Source organism: Pantherophis guttatus, chromosome 4, assembly GCF_059756535.1.
Source record: "Pantherophis guttatus breed Tessera chromosome 4, ASM5975653v1, whole genome shotgun sequence".
Lineage (NCBI taxonomy): Eukaryota > Metazoa > Chordata > Lepidosauria > Squamata > Colubridae > Pantherophis > Pantherophis guttatus.
Window position 1 is genome coordinate 136,823,719 of NC_142066.1, and position 22,842 is coordinate 136,846,560.

The 22,842-nt window shown below is 34.4% G+C and overlaps 1 protein-coding gene across 4 annotated transcripts in view; it reads left to right on the top strand.

Moving 5' to 3' along the window:
- CDK14 (cyclin dependent kinase 14) overlaps positions 1-22,842 on the top strand; it is a 223,714-nt gene that overhangs the window by 174,925 nt on the left and 25,947 nt on the right. For 3 of the 4 annotated variants that reach the window (XM_034402352.3, XM_034402353.3, XM_034402354.3), the window contains 2 exons: positions 1,590-1,729; positions 8,705-8,848. In XM_034402352.3, coding sequence (XP_034258243.1) covers positions 1,590-1,729; positions 8,705-8,817 — 253 coding nt within the window. In that variant the 3' untranslated portion in view covers positions 8,818-8,848. Of the gene's footprint in view, positions 1-1,589; positions 1,730-6,190; positions 6,277-8,704; positions 8,849-22,842 lie in introns of those variants that run through there. The other variant, XM_087892861.1, reaches the window with a different exon arrangement.

Sequence of the window (22,842 nt, forward strand, 5' to 3'; positions counted from 1 at the left end):
TAATTTTAAGTAAATATTTTATTTTCATAATAAATTATTATTTATATTTTCATAATAAATTATTATTTATAGTAAATTATTATTATTATTATTTGGAAAGAGTCTTAAAGTCATGCAGCCACATTTGACTGGATTTGTCTTACTTAAATTACACAGATTTTCCAAGGTACTTTAGATTAGATCATCATTATTTTATGAGATACTATACATAGACATTTGAATATTTTTTTCCTCCCAGAGCCTACCAACTGTGCTTTTGTGAGAATTTTATGTACTGACATTTTACTAGTGCCCTTCACTCTGAAGTGCTTTCTTGTAAATGTCAGGGAACACTCAATGTAACAATTCCTATTTCTTGAATAGATGCAATACCTCTTCTTGCAAAAATGAGCTCCAGAAAGCACACTTTGACTTGAGTCTGCATTGTGAGCAGAAAATTCAGTGGAAAGTAGAGGAAAAATGTAGACATGTTATATACAATGGTTACATTGGATTCAAAGACCCTGCTTGTGCAGTATGCTTAACCAGGTTATGAGAGAGGGGCTAAGCATACTGTACAAACTATGCAAGCTGCACAAATGAACCCTTACGAGAATTAAAATTAATCCAAACAGCTCTGGTCTTAAGTATGGAGCTAATTTCCACATGCCACAGAAACTATTTGCTGGAGTTCCTTATCTCTCTTCACCCTTGAGATTGTGATGGCATTATAGTATGCTGTTTAGATTTGCCATAGCTTTCCTCCCCAGGAGCAAGTGTCTTTTACTTTCTTGGCTGCAGTCCCCATCTGCGGTGATCTTGGAGCCCAGGAAAATAAAATTATAGAAAACCGTCTATAAGAGATACAGTAAATGTGGCTTATTTCACCTTCCTTGCTGGGGAAAACCACCCACAAAGGTGAAAAGGGGAGAGCAAGATCTCCCTGTTGCCCATCACACAACCACAACTTTAAAAAAATTCTAGGTAGTGGGCAAAAATATCCCACCCAGCAAATGGACAAACAACGACAATTTCTCAGGCTCTTTTATAGCAGCTGGAGTAACTAAAAATCTTGTGTGTGACAGATTCAGATATCCTACTTCATGTGTTGCTACTTCCCAGAGATCAATCTATTGATGAAAGCAGGGTGTGATTTGGTTATCTGAGCAAGCAAAGAATTCTTACATGAAGGTTGTAATCCTATACTTAATTATCTGAAAAGGTTTCATTGAATTCACTGAAATTTATTTCTGAGTAATTATTTTTAGAACTATACTGTAAGTTTTTCTATATTCCATTCTAAAAATATCATTGTTTAGTCTCACTGTTTTCAGTGGAATGAAAGGCAACTAATTTAATATGGATTGCAAACTAAGTTTATAATAAGAAATTTTGTATTGCAGTTCTAACATTTTATTATTAGTGGTCATGTTTCCCAAAGCTTACCAGAGTTCTGCCTGAAATACTTTTGAAGCATTCTGAGGTGTACAATTTTAATTTATTTCATTTTATTTTGTAATAAATAGTAAAATATGGTCATGTAAATGGACTATAATTGTGAATATGTATGTGTATATACATTGGCTAATTTGAATCTGCCTTTATTATAGATTAAGCTACGTGGATCATGCAGAAGATCTGGCTTCCAAATTACTCCAGTGTTTCCCCAAAAACAGATTGTCAGCACAGGCAGCTTTGAGCCATGAGTACTTCAGTGATCTTCCTCCCCGGCTATGGGATCTAACTGATAGTGAGTATACCAAAACATCTACATAGAAAAAGAGTTTTCTGTATGAAAGAGAAGAAGAAAGAAAGAGAGACAAATGAAGAAAAATTGGTTTTTCTCTTCCTTTTCTGTTGTTGAGCCTATAAATAATTATCTTTATATTTAATATTATCTTTATATTTAATTATGCATGTGATTAAGAGAATTATATGGGATGCCATAAAGAGAAAGGGAGAAAATTTAAATTTACATATTTAGTGCTTTTTTACTTTATAAACTGCAGTACTTTTTAAAGCAGCTTCAGTATCCAAAACAATACTCTAATGTTGGATTCTCAAATGCTACTTCTGTTTGTATTTCTGGAATAATGGTTTCCAAAATAGCTAAGAAATACAAAGCAGAAATTAGGTTAATATCTAAGATTATTCACTTATTTATTGAGATGCCATGACATTGGCTTATTGTTGCGTACTGCCACCCCCAGGACTAAGGTGGAATATTTGATGTGATGTGAACTTTTTTTGTATATGATAATGGCAGCAAGGTTATTGTATGTACATAAATGGACATATTTATGGTTGGTGAAGATGATGGAAATTTCTGAAGTGGTAAATTGATTTTTAATCAGAGCAAAGACAATATCTATGTTTATTGCTGACTAGAAACATCTTAGTATATTTTGTATGATGGACTAATGGACTTTTGCAGGGGGGTGGGGGGGAAACCAAATTTATGATTTGTGGTATTTATGATTAGAATATATATATTATAAGAAGAAGAAGTTTTGTTGTAACCCTAGAGTAAGGGCCAGATTGATAATTGTACTTAAAATTGGCATATATGCAAAAAGAGGAGAAGGTCAAAGAACACAAGGCAGAGTCAGAAAAAGATGGAGAGACAAATCAAACACACACTACAACAATATCAATTAACAATGGTTGAGGCCGCCAGAAGAACGAGAACCAGAACTTTGTATCTCCCTCAACACCCGAAGCTGTAAAAGAGGAAGTAAAGAAGAAAATTTAAAGCCACTGTAAAAAAGATTGGAAACATTCTTATTTCTATCTTTTTCTATTTTTCTTTTCTTGTATTTTTAACTTTTGATTAGATAGATAGATAGACAGATGACATATATATATATATATATATATATATATATATATATATATATATGTGTGTGTGTGTGTGTGTGTGTGTGTGTGTGTGTGTGTGTGTGTGTGTACACATACATACATACATACATACATACATATATTTTGAAGATAAAAGAGGAGAAGGGAACTGCAGAAGATGAGATGGTTAGATAGCCAATGTAGTGGGCATGGGTTTGGGCAGAATCTGGGAGATAATGGAGGATAGGTGGCCAGGCATGCTGTGGTCCATGGGGTTGTGAACAGTTAGATTCAGGCCAGAAGATTATCTATGGTTGAATTATGGAGTGATGTTTTCCTCTCTTTGAGAGGATGTAGTCTTTCAGCCCTGAAGGAAGCTGCAGTGCACCATCTCCTTAACAAATCATTACAGGACTCAACCATCTGGATAGTTTCCGTCTAATTTCCAATCTTCCATTTTTTAAGGAAGTTGGTGGAGATGGTGGTCAGACTTGAGGTCCAGAGCTCAAGAGTTGCTTTACTCTGACTAATATAGTTTGTTATATACTTGTTTCATATGATTCGTGCATAACGATATTCACAATTTGAAATTTCCCCATAACATAAAGCAATCAGATTGTTTTACAATGCCTCAATACCATTTAACAAGTACCATTTGGGGAAAAAAAAAATCATTTGTTTATTTTTCCATTTAGTTAGGGTAAAAAACTAAATATATAGCTTAACATCTGAAATGTGAATGCTGGTACTTATTATTCTATTAGGATTTCAATAGTTTATGAATCCTATAGTATTTTTTTTTTCCAGTTAATATGGCTTTATTACCAACTTGCCACTTAGTTAATCAATTGGTGGTTAAGTCCAGTCCTATCAGGGCACTAAATACCGACACATTATCACTGTACAGCAGACTGCCAACAGAGACAGTCTTCTCCTAGTCATTAACAAGTGCAACGTATGCAGAACACCAGAGGGGAATTAAAACCACAAAAAATACCTCAGGGTGGTATTTTTAATATGAGAATTTAATTTGTAATTTCACAGATTAAGAATTTTGGTTGCATTAATCCTTTTATCAGCTCACAGCAGGTTATTTGCAGAAGTATAACCATAAGGCGATATTCACTGGCCGAAACATGTCTTTGCATAACATTAAACATCAGGAGCAGTGAAACCTTTTGAAGGGGGAGAATAAAGATGAAAAATCATTATATTTTTAGGCAAGGTTCTGCTAAATGCCTCCAGTAAATTTCTGAGTTTAGAAATACTGTTTCTGTCTATAGTAGATAATCATTATAAAGCATAAATCAAGATGCAAGAAAGGACAATCCCTATATCAAATATTATAATTGTTTATATTTGTTATGCATACATTGATATTGCAAGCATGTATTGAACACAACTTATACAATTATAGAAAATATTGATGTGATTAATATAGCTCAAATTGATACTTTTTCCATGTATCTGTAACTATTTCTTATTTAAATTGTGTATTAATCTAACATATATTTATATAGTAAATCATATACAACAAATCTAAAGTAATTACCATATCTTAATAATTAAAATATAAACATATAACTCAAGTTAGGAGGTATTAATCTTGCTTACTAATTAGAAACATAGATGGTGATTTTTTTTTCAAATATTCACGTTTCTATGGATAAATTCATGTTTTTAAAGAATAAATTTATATATACTTTTTTCTCTCGTAATTTCTCCATCTTCCTTTCTTCTCTCTTTAACACCTAGGTGTTACAAAACCATTACAAGAAGCAATTCTTAGTTTCAGTAATAATATAACATTTGTTTATTAAAATGTTGATATATTAAATTATATAAGAAATTATTATTATTTTAATTATTGCTCTCATGTGAAACTGCTAGCAGATTAATAATCTGAATTATATTAACTGAACTAATCTTTACTGGAAGGTTTAAAATGTTTGGCTATATTTATATCTATGAAAGATAGAAATAGGTAGAGAAGGAAAAATGAAGTTTTTGTTTAAAATGTGGAGATGTATAGAGTGTTATGTTAGGCAAGGGTAATGATCACCAGATATCATTCTAAAACTTTCAATACAGCTGATCAACATTTTTATTTTTGATTATAATACAGAAGCTTCCTTTTTATTATTAGAAGGCACATTGTGCCTAACTAGTTAGGGTTGCTTGAGAACCTTTTTTCTTTTCAGGTAGACATTTGTTTCTGTTAAATACAGTATATAAAAATATAAATTTTCATACGTCTCTTGGGAATATCATCTTTCAAAAGAACTCTGCTTGGGAGCAAGTTAATGTGTTTGGAGATTAAGGAGGACTGTTTGGGAGAAAATTAATGCATTGGGAATATAGAATACTTGTAGAATAGTGTCACTTTATAGTGATAGATTTCAGCATTTAAGTTACAGGTAAGTAGTCAGTGGTGAAGTTAATATCAATTGACTGCCCAATATAGAGGGGGGTGGGAAGGGAAAGAGAGACAGAGACAGATTTTAAAATCGGATATTGAAGATAGGGAAGAGAAAGTAGGAATAAAAGGACAAAGGGGTTTTAAAAAGCTATTTTGAATTATCTAAAGTGATATGAAACAAGCAAGTCTCACCTGAAATGGGCATTTATGGAAGGAATAGGGCATAATATATAGCATTAATATAGAGATACGTTGGAATCTAGATACAAATGGAACAGACAGAATAAAGTTCCAAAGTGAAAAATAGTGGGAATGGATCTGACACAATTTAAGAGAATAGAATAGAATAGAATAGAATAGAATAGAATAGAATAGAATAGAATAGAATAGAATAGAATTGGCAGGGACCTTGGAGGTATTCTAGTCCAACACCCTGCTTAGGCAGGAAGCCCTATATCACTTCAGACACATGGTTATCCAATATCTTCTTAAAAACTTCCAGTATTGGAGCATTCACAACTTCTGGAGGCAAGTTGTTCCACTGAATAATTGTTCTAACTATCAGGAAATTTCTCCTTAGTTCTAAGTTGCTTTCTCCTTGATTAGTTTCCACCCATTGTTTCTTGTCCTACCCTCAGGTGCTTTGGAGAATAGCTCGACTCTCTCTTCTTTGTGGCCTGAGATATTGGAACACTGCTATCATGTCTCCCCTAGTCCTTCTTTTCATTAAACTAGACATACCCAGTTCCTGCAACAGTTCTTCATATGTTTTAGCCTCCAGTCCTCTAATCATCTTTTTTGCTCTTCTCTGCACTCTTTCTAGAGTCTCAACATCTTTTTTTACATCGTGGCGACCAAAACTGAATGCAGTATTCCAAGTGTGGCCTTACCAAGGCATTATAAAGTGATATTAACACTTCATGTGATCTTGATTCTATCCTTCTGTTTATGCAGCCTAGAACTGTGTTGGCTTTTTGGCAGCTGCTGCACACTGCTGACTCATATTAAAATGGTTGTCCACTAGGACTCCAGGATCCCTCTCAGTTACTACTATTGAGCAAGGTACACATATATTGTACCTATGTATTTTGTTTTTCTTGCCTAAATGTAGAGCCTTACTTTTTTCACTATTGAATTTCATTTTGTTAAATAGCGCCGAATGTTCAAGTCTGTCAAGATCCTTCTGTATCTTAAGCTTATCTTCTGGAGTGTTGGCTATTCCTGCTAACTTGGTGTCATCTGCAAATTTGATGAGTTCCCTATCTATCCCCTCATTCAAATCGATGAAGATATTGAAGAGTACTGGGCCTAAAATGGAGTCTTGGGGTACTCCACTGCATACTTCTCTCCATGTAGATGCAGTTCCATTTAGGACTACATGTTGAATGCGGTTGGTGATAGATAGAAAGCCAATACCACAATTCAGAATGAATTCCGTGGGAAATTGTGAAGATTTTAAAGAAGACAGCTTCAGGTTTACTGGAGCAAATACCAGGAAAGACGAAGAAGATAAGGTGAAGTGATTGCTTTCGTGGTGTGGAGACAATAGACCAAGGAGCTTATAGTGGACTATAGAAGGAATAGATCAGACATCCAGCCCTTGCTTATCAATGGAGATCAAGTGGAACAAGTGGCAAATTTTAAGTTTCTGGGTGTTATCATAAAAGAGGACCTGACCTGGGGCACTCACATTGCAGCACTGGTCAAAAGGGCCCAGAAGAGATTATACTACCTGAGACTTCTCAGGAAACAACAACTGAATGAAAAAACTGCTGGTGACCTTCTACCATTGCACCATAGAGAGTATTTTAACTTACTGCACCTATGTATGGTTTGCCAATTGCACAGGGACAGATAGGACAGCACTCCAGAGGGTTAACATCATTGCCCAAAGGATCATTACTTGCCCTCTCTCCTCTTTGGAAGAGCTTTATAGCTCCCTCTGCTTTAAGAATGTTCAAAACACTCTTAAAGATCCATCTCATCTGGAGCACCCTTTTTTTTTTTTTTTTGAACTATTACCATCTGGCAGATGAAACAAGATAATAAAAGCAAGGACAAATAAGCTGAAAAACAGCTTCTATTCCAGAACAGTAAATATATTGAATTCTACTGTATAGTGCTGTGATGGCAAACCTATGGCATGTGTGCCACAGGTGGCATGTGTAGCCATATTGGTGGACATGCGAGCTCAGCTCCAGCATGCATGTGCGCGCTGGTCAGCTAATTTTCGGGCCTTCTGGGACCACCGGAAGTTGGCAAATGGGCCGTTTTTGGCCTCCGGAGGGCCTCGGGTGGGGGAAGGTTGTTTTCGCCCTCCCCAGACTCCTAGAAAGACTATGGAGCCTGGGAATAGCAAAAAACGGGCCTTCCAGTCCCACCAGAAGTTGGCAAATGGGCCGTTTCAGGCTTCCAGAGGGCCTCTGGGGGATGGGGAAAGCCATTTTCACCCTCACCAGACTCCTAGAAAGGCTCTGGAGCCTGGGGAGAGAGAAAAACGGGTCCACCGGGCCATCGCGTGCCAGGAGCGGGGGGAGCAGGGTGGTCATGTGCGTGGGGGCAGGGCACATAGAATTATTGGTGTGGGCACAATCCTCGTAACCCCCCACGCTCCCCCACTCTTGGCACACAATGGCAAAAAGGTTAGCCATCACTGGCATAGTGTAATATTAATGCAATATTGGGTTTTCAATTCAATTGTATAGAATATGAAGGATGTGTGTTTGTGTTTTATTTTTATAGTTATAATGTATATTGAAGATGGCATTTAATTTCGTTTTGTTGTGCAGTGACAATAAAGTAAACTAAACCAAACTAATAATGAATTATGACTTGTATCTTGATGAGATATTTCAGAGGACCTCTGAAAAAAAGTTAGGGGGCTGGGAAAATCACCTATAGGGATACAATTAAGGATGAGGATTGGTATTATATTAATAGAAATAAGCATCAGATACATGACAGATTCTTACAGCTTTGGGAACATATTTTCTGAAGTTTCTCAGTTGGATATTATTTTTCTTCAGGCAAGCAATGACAGTAGGTTGGAAATGCAGTACTTGGAATCACATGTTCTTAATTAGTCCTGATAAAATTCATAACTTTTGTTTTATGGAAAATAATAATGATAATTGGAGTTGATCTTTTTCAAGAAAACATTTCACTCTTGATCATATTCTCATTTAAATATTTTAATTTAAATATTTAAAACATTTAAGGAAATATTAAATATTGAATATTTAATGATCTTTGCTGAGAACATCTGGGTTTGTACCAGCTGCTTCTTCATTTATTTCATTACACACAGAAGCCCTAGAAAATTTGGTCTTCAAATACTATTGTCTCTAGTATCTTTATGCTTTTTCTTCTTTTAAAATTTGTTTGTATAGAAGTTGGCTGAGAAAGCAGTATATTTCTCTTTTCTAAAATTTTGTAATCTGAAATATATATATATATATATATTTACAGTGTCATCTATTTTTTCTGTACCGAATGTAAGACTACAAGTGGAAGCTGGAGAAAGCACAAAAGCTTTTGGGAAAAACATTTATGGCAAAGGTCAATCACATGTAAAACACTGAAGAGAATTTTGATTTCCTACAAATAATTGAGGTAAGTCTTATTTAAAAGTGTTTGTTTTTAGTAATTTTTTTCTACTCTGTCCTTGACATGCAGGTTTTTTTTAAGTAAAACCCAGTTTCTTAATATGCAAATAAATTTTTCTACAAGTATGAGTTTTATTTACTGTTAATATATGAATAAAGATGTGTAACATCTTTTAGGACTAAGGGATCAAATCAACTTTAAGACACAGATAAGCAATTTATAGACATGGTACTTTCTCTCTCTCTCTTTTTCTTTCTCTCTCTCTCTTTTCTGTGTAAAAGCGCATGCACGCTTGCACTCCTGGGATTTCTTTGTCCATCAGCCTATAGCCAGGCAGAGGAAAAAGATTGCTTTTCTCCAGTGCTAATGATGTGCAATGAGATTGTTATGAGATGGGAACAAAGCTCTCCCACCATTTCCTCCCCCCTCAAGCAGGCTTGCTTAAATTGCCCTTTCTGTTGCAAATAACAGCAGGGAAAGAATATTATGGAATGGAATTATCTAAAGGATAAGTTTAGTAAGAACCCAGTACATTTGTATATGGATGTCTAAACACATTCGTAGGCAGCCCTCACAAATTATATGTGGTACTCCTTAGGGTTTGAAGAAAACTTTCCTTTGTGCAGTTCATCTGTGGACGCTGGTTGGGCTAAAAATATTGTCTACTGTACTTTAGAACAATTGATTCTCCCCATTCTTTGGATTCGAGAGCAGATATATTCTGTTTACTAAGTTAGTATTGCATATATGCAATGTAAATATTTTACTTTCAAGTCTAGATATGTAATGTCAGAGGAGAAAGAATTTGTGTAAGAATTTCTGCCCTTACCAAATTCTAATTTCCAGGATTGGGAAGAGACAAAACATGACTAGTTTTGTCTTGTTTGCAACTCATTGAGCATACATAGAGACTTATGTTTCTATGTTTCTATGAATCTGAAATAGATGAAACCAGTCATGTACAGCACTGTCTCTAGTGGTCAATATAATAAAAATATATAGAATATATACTTTGTAAACATAAACACCCCCCAACACACATCACACACACACATGTATGTGGAAGTCATGTAATACCCATATGAGGGCTTGACCTATGTAACATCCCTAACCCTTTAGTTTAAAACAGACCATATATAATATTTTAAAGATATATAGGATTATGAAGGAAAAGGCAATTAAAATGATGTGAAATCATTAATTTAGTAATATGCACATTTTACTACTTTTGTGTTTGAAAATAAGTCACCGTGGTTGCAAATCTATATATGGGTCATATTTTGATTTTTCTGTCTGCTCTATAGACTTTAGAAAAATGGATGGTAATTTTTTTTTTCATATTGCTATGCAGGAATAGCATCACTACCCAGTAGTAGTATCACCCAAAGGGAAAGATCTATGTGACAGAAACCTATTGATACCATAAATGCCTCACTAGAAAAAGGAATTTAGTTAGTTGTTTAGTTCCTTGGTTAAGGAAAAAGTATCAATCATGCAATGTTTATAGGGGCAGATGGCATCAGATTATGAATATATTAAGGTATGCTAATAGTGTTCTTTAGTGCTTAAAATAAATAGTCTTTTAATTTAAAGGACAATCCTAAATTGGGGCCTCAGGAAAATGTTGTGAATAGTAAACTGCTCAATGGAGAAAAATTGTTTTTGAATACGTTGTGTTCATCTGAATTGTGATTAGCTAAAATATGAAACGTGCATTTCTTTTTCAAGGTTTGAATAAAATTCTCAGGACAATTTCTTGCATCTACAGAGACTGAACATTAAACTATAGTATCTTGACCAAAGAGGACAATTTCATGTTACTGATTCTTTTCCAGATTTATCACATTATGGTACTTATTTCTCATGTGTTATATAGATTATGCAATTTCCATTAAATTATGTTTCTATTGCAAACATATTAATTTTTTCCAAGCATGATATATATTTAATTTTTAAGATTTACTAGCTAGTTTATAGTAATAGGACTCAGAATGATTTTCAAGGTAAACACAGATAAAAAATTACATAAATTCATTATAAAATAGCACAATAACACTTTTAAAAATAGCAGCATGAGATATTTATACACAGAGGCACAATATAAAGAGAACTTTAAAAGACTGAAAGAAGAAAAATATTTGCTTGGAGCTGAAAGTAAAGGAAATAGATTTCAAGTAGATGGGAGATGGTATATTCCTTTACTGGAATACAGTAGACAGATTACTGAACAGGTTACTTGAATGTTTTAGCATGACATTAGCACTTTATTTTATAAAGTGTTACCTTTATTTTTCTTCATTTTATTACTATTTTAATATATTTCTCTTTTTTGCTTTTGGAATAGAAAATCAAAGACAGAGTAGATAATCAGCAATGACTGACTGATTCTCTTACATGGACATCTGTGGAAATTAGAATGTTTTCTTAAATATATGAACAATGGATCTAAATTGCCACATATTATGGCTACTCCCTTTGCTTGTTCTGTTTTTGCAATGGCGAGTTGGTAGACATTTTCTGCATTGCTACACTCTTACCAAGCAAAAGTACCACAATTGTTGCCCAAGTTTCAGGAATTTATAGGACAGCAAGCTCTTTAGGTTTCATCTGAAGTTCCAACTACTTATTATTATTAGTATATGGCATTGTTACAGTAGCCAAAAGACCACAATGCTATTGTAGAAGATTAGTTTGGCTTGCCAAGGTACTAGCCCTGTTATAGGAAATGTGTGTTTCTCAAGGTGTGCCAGAGGAGGGCGAGCTGGCTTCACACCAGAGAGAAAGACTAGCAGCTCTACCTGCAGCATCACCAGGCCCCCTCCTTCCCCAGAACTGCCTCACAAATGGGTGCCACAACCAGGAAAGTTCAGAGCTGTCAGGAATCTGACAACCTGCACAGAGCACCAGCTTGTCTCCCCACTGAAGTGGTACCTATCTATCTACTTGCATAGAACATGCTTTCGAAATGTAAATAGATAGAAGTTGAGGCGAGTGACAGGAGCTCACCCTGCCTTGCAGTGCTTGGGATCGAACTGTTTGAGCTGAGACCATCTCCAGTGTCATTTAAACCACTAAACCACCATGCCCCAGCAACTGCTTATTGTAGTATTTTAATTGGAAAGTCATGGATCAGTTAAGCCAACCTACTTCTGCCCAGGTTATATTGTATCTAAGGTACATAGCTGAGCTGGAAAAATGCAATGAGTGGCTCAAAGAAAACTTGTGTTGACAAATATAAATCTCCAAGCATTCCCAAATAATAGATTTGATGTTCTTTAGTGCTAAACTGTGTAACCTTAACTTCAAAGTAAACATGCAGCCCTAAGCTTAATTTTATATGGCCCTTGATCTAATTTTACAGGCCTTTGATAAGCATTCTATTCAGATCTTTTTTAAAAAAATAATCTATTCCATCATGACAATTTAAGAGAAAATAAAAAGAGAAGACATTAGAAAGAGAGAAAGGATAGGCAGCCCATCAAGCTCAGTAATGAAGTTTCAAACCATTTTGAGAATATGGCCTTTGGCTAAATGGTACTTACATGGACAGTTGTCACTAGTAGTATCTCCCTTGACTATGTTCATTTTATTGGCATCAGTTCAGTATCATGGCCAAGCACTAGTTAAGGATGTCCACTGTTTTATTTGCATCAAATTAAAAAGAGAGAAATTGGTATGGCATTAGCATATTGATAGTACTGCAATTTAAATCTTGGGATTACTTCACTTAGACTTTTTCTTGTCGTAGGAAAATTTTTAATCTAATTGCTGTTCTCCTCTTTTAAAAACCATATCTTGGGTCTAGTACATAAAATATACACACAGATCAGTTTTAAAAAGGGATTCCCAACCTTGGGCCATGGATCTATACTGATCCGCGGCCTGTTGGGAACAAGGCCATGCAAGCAGCGGGTGAGCACACAAACCTTCATCTGAGTATCCGTGGGATCTAGATTGTGTGCATTAAACCACCACCCTTGTTGCCAGCCCATGGAGCCACAAAGGTTGAGGACCACTGGTTTAAAAGATCTATTGTCTTCTAGAGTTTAAACTAAAATGGTTCTAGAGGACTCTATCATGGACTACAAGGACAGATGTGCCTGTGCCAGCCTAAAATGGTAAATATGTGCCAGGCTTATCTCAACCCTTCAAGAACCATCTGACAGCAACCAAATAATTATTGAACCACACCAGACTGTACAATAAAAATGCTGTGACTTGTTGCCTACATGTGAAGTATGTATATATACATATTTTATATAAAATAGGGAATCCCTACTTTAAAATCAGGACATTCTTCAGTTCAATAATCTCTGCCTTTCCTTGTCAAACAAATGAATCCTGGAAACTCCTAAAGATATGCAGCTGTCCCTTTTCATGTGTAGTTTCTAACAGCTGGCATTTTTAGTATGTTGATCAGTATAGCCATATACTATGTCAAGGAATATAACAGTTCATTCATGCATCAATATTTCTTTCCCACCAATACTAATTCTGCACAAAAGGATGAAGACAGTTTTTAGTGTCCAACCCACCTAAATCCTAATTGAAAGTGATCCGGGGAAATGTTTTTCATACAAAATGAGGACCCTCTGATAAATAGGATTTGCCACCTATTTATAATTATTTCTTCTGGGTACCACATGGTGTGTCCCCCTTCCACACACACACACACACAAACAGTCTCTCTATTATCATCTTTTAGAATGGACTTGTTTATTTATTTCCTGACATTAATATATATCTTATATATCTTCCTCATTGGAAGTCTACAGTTAATACTCCAGCCAGACGAGCCCTTGCAGAGTGGAGATGCTGTATATAAAATAAGCTAAGTGAGAGTGTCAGGCATGAATTAGAAAATGCTTTTGGTACTACTGGTGACAAGCAGTAGCACAGTTCCCCCGGAGTCAGATTAAAAGGAAAAAAATTGTCTTTTTTTTTTTTTTTTTTGGTCATTTTATTACTTCAGAGGTGACAATGAATCATTCAGACATGGGATCTTTTGTTTTAAAAAAATTACAGTGGCACGACTTCTCTTTTTCTTCAAATAATCCACTATGTATCTAAGTAGGAAGATATATAACAATACTAGGTGTTTATAATCACTGGAAAAATCCATAAAAATACATAATAATTATAGCTTTAATAATAAACAAGCAATTAATTGTAATGTTCCAATTTACATTGGTTAGACTTAGTAACAAATACATAAATAAACTTGTTTAAAAGTTGTAACTATAGCGAACATGCATACTAACATTTATACCAGTTTATTTTGACTTGCTTTACAAACCAATGATAACAATTTAAAAGCAGCTTACAAAGTAATGATGACAGCTTGTTGGAAACATCTCAGCTATTGAAAACTGAAATCATCAGATGTCAGATTGCTCCAATTATTGTACAGATTTCTTTATAGTGAGCTATTACATTTTTACAATGTCAAAATCAATCTGTCTTCACAATTCACTGATTAACATCTTCACTGACGTGTTGATCCTTGTTTTTCTTCTAAGCAGTGTCTCCATTTATATCTGTTTAATTTCGCTATTGGAAACATTTCTTTTACAAATAAATTTTAAATGTTTAAGTTCACAGCTTTTGAGGTTCTGACATACCATAAAAGAATTTATGTAGGGTAAAGTGTTTGATGTCAGAAATATATATTTAGGAGATTATTTTACTAATTGCCTCTGTATTCTTAAAGTCTGGGTTCCTGTACACAAAATGATTTGAGAATCCATTTAGTTTAATAAACCTAAATTTTTAAATCTATCAGTAGCATTGGATCTTAATATAATAATTGCTGTATTAATTTCTTGGTTTAAAAATTTACTAGTTTTTAACGGCCACAGGCTTTATCTCAGAGTAGAAAAATATTCCATGTTTGTTAAACAAATTATTGCAGTTGTTAAGTGAAACATATTGTTGCTAAGGAAATCCAGCATCCGCTATTTTTTTTTTTTTTTAATTTATATGCCGCCCTTCTCCGGAGACTCAGGGCGGCTGACAATGTGCTCAGCAATAGCCTTCATCCTTTTTGTATATTTATACAAAGTCAGCTTATTGCCCCCACAATCTGGGTCCTCAATTTACCTACTTTAGAAAGGATGGAAGGCTGAGTCAACCTTGAGCCTTGGCGAGATTCGAACCTGCAGTAATTGCAGGCAGCTGATCTTAAGAACCAGCTTAATAACAGGGTGTCTTAGACCACTGTACTACCAAGGCTCTTATTGACTTGTTTGTTCCCTGAAGAAGATTCAAATGGTGATCACATGACCTCAGAATATTGCAATTATTATAAATATATGCTGTTGCCAAGCTCCCATATTTTACATTACTATAGAGACGCTGTGATGGTTGTAAGTGCAATTCCTCTGGGGTGGAGAGGAGCATGTGGAACCTTGTGGGCTAGCAAAGCAAGCCCAATGCCTGTGGAGACCCAGTAGGGTGGCGGGGGTGGGGGGAGGGAATAGGCAGGACGCATGTTGCAATGTCTCTGCAATCAGTCGTAAGGGCAAACAACTGCTATGGTGTTGCAACATACATAACTTTGAGACCAAGTCGTAAGTACTTTGGGGGAGGGAAAATTGTAACTGTGAAATATTACTAAGTGAACTGTCATAACTGGAGGACTACCTGTATTACAGACATCTTCCCTAAAACTGCATAAGATCAACAAAAAACTCATGTACAAACTTTCATTGTCTATTGACTCAACTTTGTTTTTATTCTGCGATATAAAACTAATCTGCTAGTAAAAAAGGTAATAAATGCCTAGAATCCAGCAACATTTGCAGGGCAGCAAGATCAGCAAGATGGCAGCATGATCAAAGTCCTATCCATTTAAGCATTCAATTGCCAGGGATCTGCCCTGTGTTCAGCTCCTAAATACCATTTACTCAATTATTCAGAAGTTAACTCTCATTTTATCAGATCCAGAAGGCTTCCTTGATAATGATTGAATATTTCCCAGATCTGAAACACATGGCTTGGCTCAAATTTTCAAATGGTTTGTCAGAAGACTCACAAACCTGGCTTGATAGAGAAAATTTATAAGTCAATCATGGTTCTCCATTTGAAGCAGACCTTATCAAAATGGTACTTACCACTTGGATTAACATCTTTATTGCTTAAAAACAAATCTACACTCATAAGTCTGACTTCTCAAATTTTTACAATTATCAGAACTTCCAGAAAAAGCATTGTAACCAAACTGCTGCACTATGGCTTTTCTAAATAATTATTAGCCTTGGGCTACAACTAAGCCAAGGTAGGAAAAGAGTTTTAGACATGGATCCTCAAGTTAAACATACCAGAATCTTTCATTAAGGGAACTTAATTAATTATTTTAATCCATCTTTATATTATAAATAAATAAATAATTTTATTGTCACTGTACGTGTATACACAGTATACCCATACAACGAAATTCACTTAACACCCGAAGACAAGGTCCAACACACATAACAATCCCTAAACACACTCCTACCCACCACAATTCTCCACCCCTAAACCACCCAAACATCCACACAACAGACCAAGTAATACTGTCCAACAGCTCACTGATGGTGGCCTTTTAGTTCATTGTTGAGTGCAATTATAGCTCTGGGATAAAAACTATTCAGAAAATGTTTTTAATTGTTCTGAATCTTCTAATGGTAACCTAACAATACTTTTACCAACATGTATTGAAAAGTCGTTTTATTTTTTTCACCTTTACATTATTTAACCTTTGGGTATCATCATTAGTGAATGATGAGACAGCTATTATGCCATTCATTCCTAATTTGAGGCATTCAATCAATACAGCAAAGCCTTATACTACAGGCTTTTTAATACTCAGCTGAATGTGATTATATTAACATATGTTGTGTTTTTCTTCAGAATTTTCAAATTTTCAAAATTAAAGATATGCATAACCTTATAATTTGATAGGCAAGCGTAATATTTGACCAGCTTTTTAAAAACTTTCATTGGAACTGTTGAGTAAATACATACAATTGTTCATCTGTGTGTATTGTATTGTAATTGAAAAAAAATGAAATTATATATTTTGAATGAATATTGCAATCATAATTCACTAAAACGTACCTTCCCAAATTGAATTTACTTGTGGTTTTTGAATAATCCTTTTATTAGTTAACAGAAACTGCTTCTGCATAAATCAGCACCAATAGAAAAAGCTCACAGTACATAGATTTGGTGGACAGCTGGAAGTAGTCTGGGTATTATAATCTAATAACTTTTTTAATATAGCTAATATAGCATGCAATTTAAAAAATGCTCAAAAAGAGTGTTTGATCTCATGGGTTGCTTTATTTTGACTATTATTAGCATTTGTAAAACCTTAATTTTAAATTATCAGCAACAGGATAGCTTCCAAGTTTGTATTATACTGTATTTTTGTTTGCTTTAAAAGCATTAATCAGCAGAAAAACATCCTAAATAAAATACATACAGTATAAAATGTAGCTATACTCTTACCTTGAAGCATAGGTTTAAAGGCTATGGTTATTTGCAGTAAAACATGAAATTTCATATTGTATTTGTAGATGTTGATATGATTGTACCATTTGTAGATGTAGATACAATTGTACCATGTAGATATGATGCCATCAGTGAATCCAGTATTGTTATGCCAAATGAAATTTATGATTTATATATAGGCCATAGTAAATTTCTTGCCTACCTGACTAGATATTGGAACCATATTTCCAGAATGCTTTAACTTTTGAATTAGATAATACTTTTTCAGCATTTTAGTTTCCATATTCCTAATGCAGAATACATGTATGTTTCTAATCAATAATTGTTTTCCAGTTAATACAGAAGCTTCTTGGGAGATTTTTGTGTCACAGAGATTAGGATTTCTGAAACTGCAGTTTTTCTACATTCGGGCTATGTAACTGTCATTTAACAAATAATTATTAAAAGCACTTTTAGCAATATTTAGTTGTATTTCAGATGCTGAGGAATGATGAATTTAGGACAACCTGTTATAAATATTTCTAGTGTCACATTCTGTAGTTCAGCATCAAGAAACCTAAGACAATGCAATTCAGTTTGAAGCATTTATTCTTGTAAGCATGAAACCCGGCACGAAGTGGCCAACAAGGCAAGAAGCCAAACAAAGTTAGCACTAACTGCAGTTTATCCCTTCCCCCTTAAGTATGTGCGCTTATCCACCTCTGGTGTCCGCCCACAATTAGTCCAGTAGAAGCTTTGTGTGCACGCCCGTCCCACCCCTGACTTCCAGTTGCCGATGCTCAGCTCTTGGGGTCCGCTTCCCAGCTCCTCACCTCCCCAAATGGCAGCCCCAGGCCATTTCGAGGCTGACATCTAGATTTGAAACTTCTTCTGCAATCAAGTTCATATGTTGTTACCTGTTCAAACATAAATGGAGAAGAAGTAGATTGAATATCATTGTGCTACTTTACTTTAAAGAGGAGCACAGTGGCTCACATGATTAGGCTGCTGAATTGGAAGTTAGCAAGTCTGCGTTCAAGTGCTGCTGCATGGCAGAGTGAGTTCCCATCATTCACTCCAGCTTCTTGATGGGGACATGAAAAGACATGCAAAATTTTCATGGAAGCTCTGTTGAATGCTTTGCTGAAATTAAGATATTTAGTGTCCAGTACATTCCTATGAGCATCTAAAATAGTAATTCACAACTTCTGATACAGTCTGTTCGGAATCTATGGATAGGGACAGATGTAGCTGGGTGTGCTATAAGAGAAGAGGGAAGCTATTTTTCTCAAACACAGTCCATAAACATCAATTTTGTAATTTTTAGAGAAGAAAGAAATAAACTGTCACTATTTTATAGAAGTCTCTGAAAAGTATTGGACCCTGGACCAAAACTAATAAGATGAAATGTTATATTCATTTATTCATTTTATTCATTAAAAAAATTAAATTCAAATACAGGAATATTTTCAAAACTTTGGTTAAATAGAAATGCTTACAAAAAGATTGAGGTCTTGTGGATTATAAACTGAGTAAACATTTGAAGTGTAGTATGGACCCTCTTAAAAAAAAACTTTACTACTTCTTAAGACATTATTGGTAGAAGCATAATATCCACATCACACAAAACAATAGTTCTACACTATTCTGAATTAGGAGAATTATCCCAAATGTGCCATGGGACATCTCTGGAAAACCCTGATTTAGATATCTAAAAATTAGTGAAATAGATGGACTTTTCTTTGCAAAGAGATTTGTCATGAAGTGAAATTTCTTGGGAAATAATGATTCTAATAATTATTATAATGATAATAATAGTGATTCTTTGATTAACATAACTAAGAGTAGACATCTTAAAAAATATTACAGTACCCATTCTGCAATACTGATCCAGTATGTTTGAAAAGAAATTCCAAGGTCCCTTCCAACAATATGATCCCACAGTTCTATCGGAAAATAATATTTAAATTAGATAGGGACTGATTCAGCATACATAGTCTTTATACTAGTTTTGACTTTAAATCCTAGATTTGAGTTCTGCTTTTCTTTTGATCAGTACTGATTTTTTGAAGTCTCGCCAAGTAAAAACATTTTTAAAAAGCAAAGGTGTTTTTTTTTGTCGTATTGGCATTGTATTAATAACATTTGTGAAAAATTTAAAGGAATGTTTCTTTTTCTAATCTGTATCCTATATGACTGCTCTTGAGTTTAGGATACCAAAGATGAATTTTTCTACTGTATACTATGATTTATTCTAGAATAGCAGGAATTTCCCATTAAAAAATCTTTTTGATCAGCTAATAATCTTTCTAGGCATAGAGACAGTTGTAATTAAAATGGATTGATAGTCTGGAATGGCACTGAAATACATTGGGGACTGTATTAATAACAGTACTAAAGAAGAAGTAAAAAAAGAATCTAAATGATTCTATTTCTCTCAGAGACTGCTACCTCTCTTTTAGGATTAATTTATCACATGATCCCATGACTAGTCTTTGTCTACGGAGAGAAGGAGGCTGTGAAACCATTGAAGGAGAAAACTGAAGTTAACAAAGCAATTGGTTTTAGTTTTGACACATAGACTGTAGCCTATGGCGACAGCAAAACCATTGTATGGGATGATAATTTATAGCAGTTTGAAAATTAAGCAATTTTTACTTTTGTTGGAGTTCTAGAAAATAATATTTGGAATAATGGAATTATAGTATATATAAAAATTATTTTGGTATGTAAAAATTAGAAAATATTTACAGCTGATATATTGTGTATAGTGAGTGAAGCAGTTCATGAAACAAAGAAAACTAAACACCATAAAGACTAACGCAGTTCAGCTATCTGATAACTATGCAACACCTACTGTGTTTAATAGGGAATTAAATGTTCTTAGCTGCAGGGAGAATCTCTTCTCTCAGTGAAGATATATTTAAATAGAAGTTCAATCAAATTTATTTTATTAGATCAAATTATAATAAATTATTTCTCTCCTTATGAAATTAAAATAATGATAACCATCTAATTTTATAAAGAGAAACAAGCAATTCTGAATCTTAAATAAAAATGCTTATTATTTTTCCATTGTAGATACTTTATAGTGAATCAATAGGACCTGCATGTAATAGGCATTATAGTGAATTGGTTCAAGACATCCAGAATATATTTATTGATCATGCAGTAGCGGCAATGAAGAGAAAATCTATTCTAATAAACAGTTTCCACTAGTTGATGGAAGTTTTATTTCAGTAAGTTTATTCTAAGAATGAATATGTCTGTACACAATCTATGTTTTGTGATTCAGAGTTGTAAACTCTGAACAGCATTTGGGTTCTCTATATATTTTTAGTATTATATTACTTGTTAAACAAAACAAAATGATACTTACTAAGATGAAAGAACAAGTAGATTCATTCCATTCTTTAAAAACAGCTATCAAGTGATGCAAAGACTTCATATTTTTACGGTAATTTCTGTAAAATTTTTGTCTGTTATTTTTAAATTTTTATTGCCACTTTTATTATGGACTTTCCAAGTATATTGAAATTGCTTAATAATAATGGAAAGGATATATAATGATCCTGTGTCTAGCTAATATTTTATGTGTTTTCTAATTAACAAGACTGTGCATCATACAGGTATGTGTATGTGAGAGAGATGAAGAACCTATTTTTCTAGTATACTCACAGCTTCCCTGAAAATCTGCATAATAATGTTTAGCCTCAAACATTCATACCAGCATGCTTAATTCACAGCTTAATTTTGTAAAGAAAGCCATTTGACAACACAGCTTTGTGAGAACTGCATATTGATAATGACAGAGAAAGAGATGTATTTTTGTATTTATGTGGCAAATTTATTTGTTTCGGTTTCAAAAACAACTTGGGGATGTTTCTTCAACATGATCTCAAAATGGAAATAAATTCTTAATTATAGAGATTCAATTTTGTCCTAATTTTCCCACCAGTTTTTCCATGTTTCTGCTGCCCCTGAGACTTAAAATATTCTCATTAGGTAGCTGCAAAGGCAACTTGCTTGCCTATTCCCGCATTCTCTTACTAGCTTTTCTTTTCTTTCCTTTCTATTTCTTTCTTTTTTTCCTCTGCCTTGGGAGTGACTGTGAAGATCATTTGCTGGAATGATTGGCAGGTTAGAGGATTCAATGAGATGAGTTCCTCTTAGTGCAGGTCAAAAAGGCTAGTTAGCAAGAGCTGTTGAAAAATGCCAGCAGCATTCAAAATGGGAAATGTCATGACTTCGAGGCAGGGGGTGCCACCTGGAACAGAAAGCCCCCAGCTCATTAGCAAGTTACAGGATGCATGCTTAACTGGAGGGAGCAAGAAAAAGGAAAGATAATGCCCAATTGAGAAAATTATTGTGAAGTGGAATTGATTTCATGTATAATTTGTTTATCACTAGAGGGTACAATTGCTGCCCATCTGACATGCAGAAGACTGTGTATGAAACAATTTAGCATAATCTCTAGGTTGAGCTCTGGATTTAAAGAATGCAAGTTTCTTTCTTGCAAACTGGAAATGATTGGGTCATGTTGCATTAATTATACCTGACATACTCTCAAATGGTTTATCTTGGTAGGTGAGGCAAGTCAGCACACATTTGTATATATGGATTGCATTCATTATAAAGCAGGAAAATGTACGGATTTGTGCATCTGATATTTCCCCTCATTTTGGCATAGCTGAAAAGAAAAACACAACTGTCATAGACTGAATAAAACAATTAAACATAACAGTTCCCAAATATAATACCATATCTTGCCAGTCATTCCTATCTGTATGCTTTTTTAAAGTATGTTTGTATTAAATTTGGATATTTATTGCTATTGCAGGCAATGTTGTAATAGCACTAATCTAAATTGAATGTGTTTATATTAACTATAAAGTTTAGCCTAAACAAAGTCGATAGGTGCTCATCATATATCAAACAGAAACTGAAACACAGTTCTTGAATTGCCAAATGGAGGACTTCCATTTCAGATCAGTTGGCTTTCTATCTCCATTTCCTCTATATTGAAAGTATTTCTTCTCTCTCTCTCTCTCTCTCTCTCTCTCTCTCTCTCTCTCTCTCTCTCTCTCTCTCTCTCTCTCTCTGTGTGTGTGTGTGTGTGTGTGTGTGTGTATCTCTGTCTGTCTCTCTCCCTCCCTCCCTCCCTGTGTGTTTAGAGTGAATAACAGGGATTTTAACTGGAAGTATCAGGCAATTGACAATGTGACTGAATAAAATCACATGGTCCATCATTGACCCCTTCTAGATGTTTTGTTACACAGTGTGGTTATTTCCAGTAATGCAAAACAACAATGGAAATGACAGCTTTCCACTTTTGTTTCAGAAGATTTCTATGTTTGGTAAAAATGCAAGAAGAAAATAATGCACATGATTGCAGGCTAGCCTCATAAAAAGTTTGTTAGTCAAGAAACCTCATTGTTGTGGCCAAGGTATTGTAATAGACAGCTTTTTTTTATCAAGATGGATAATTCATTTAAAGCTTCTATAAATTGAAACTTAAAATAAGATTG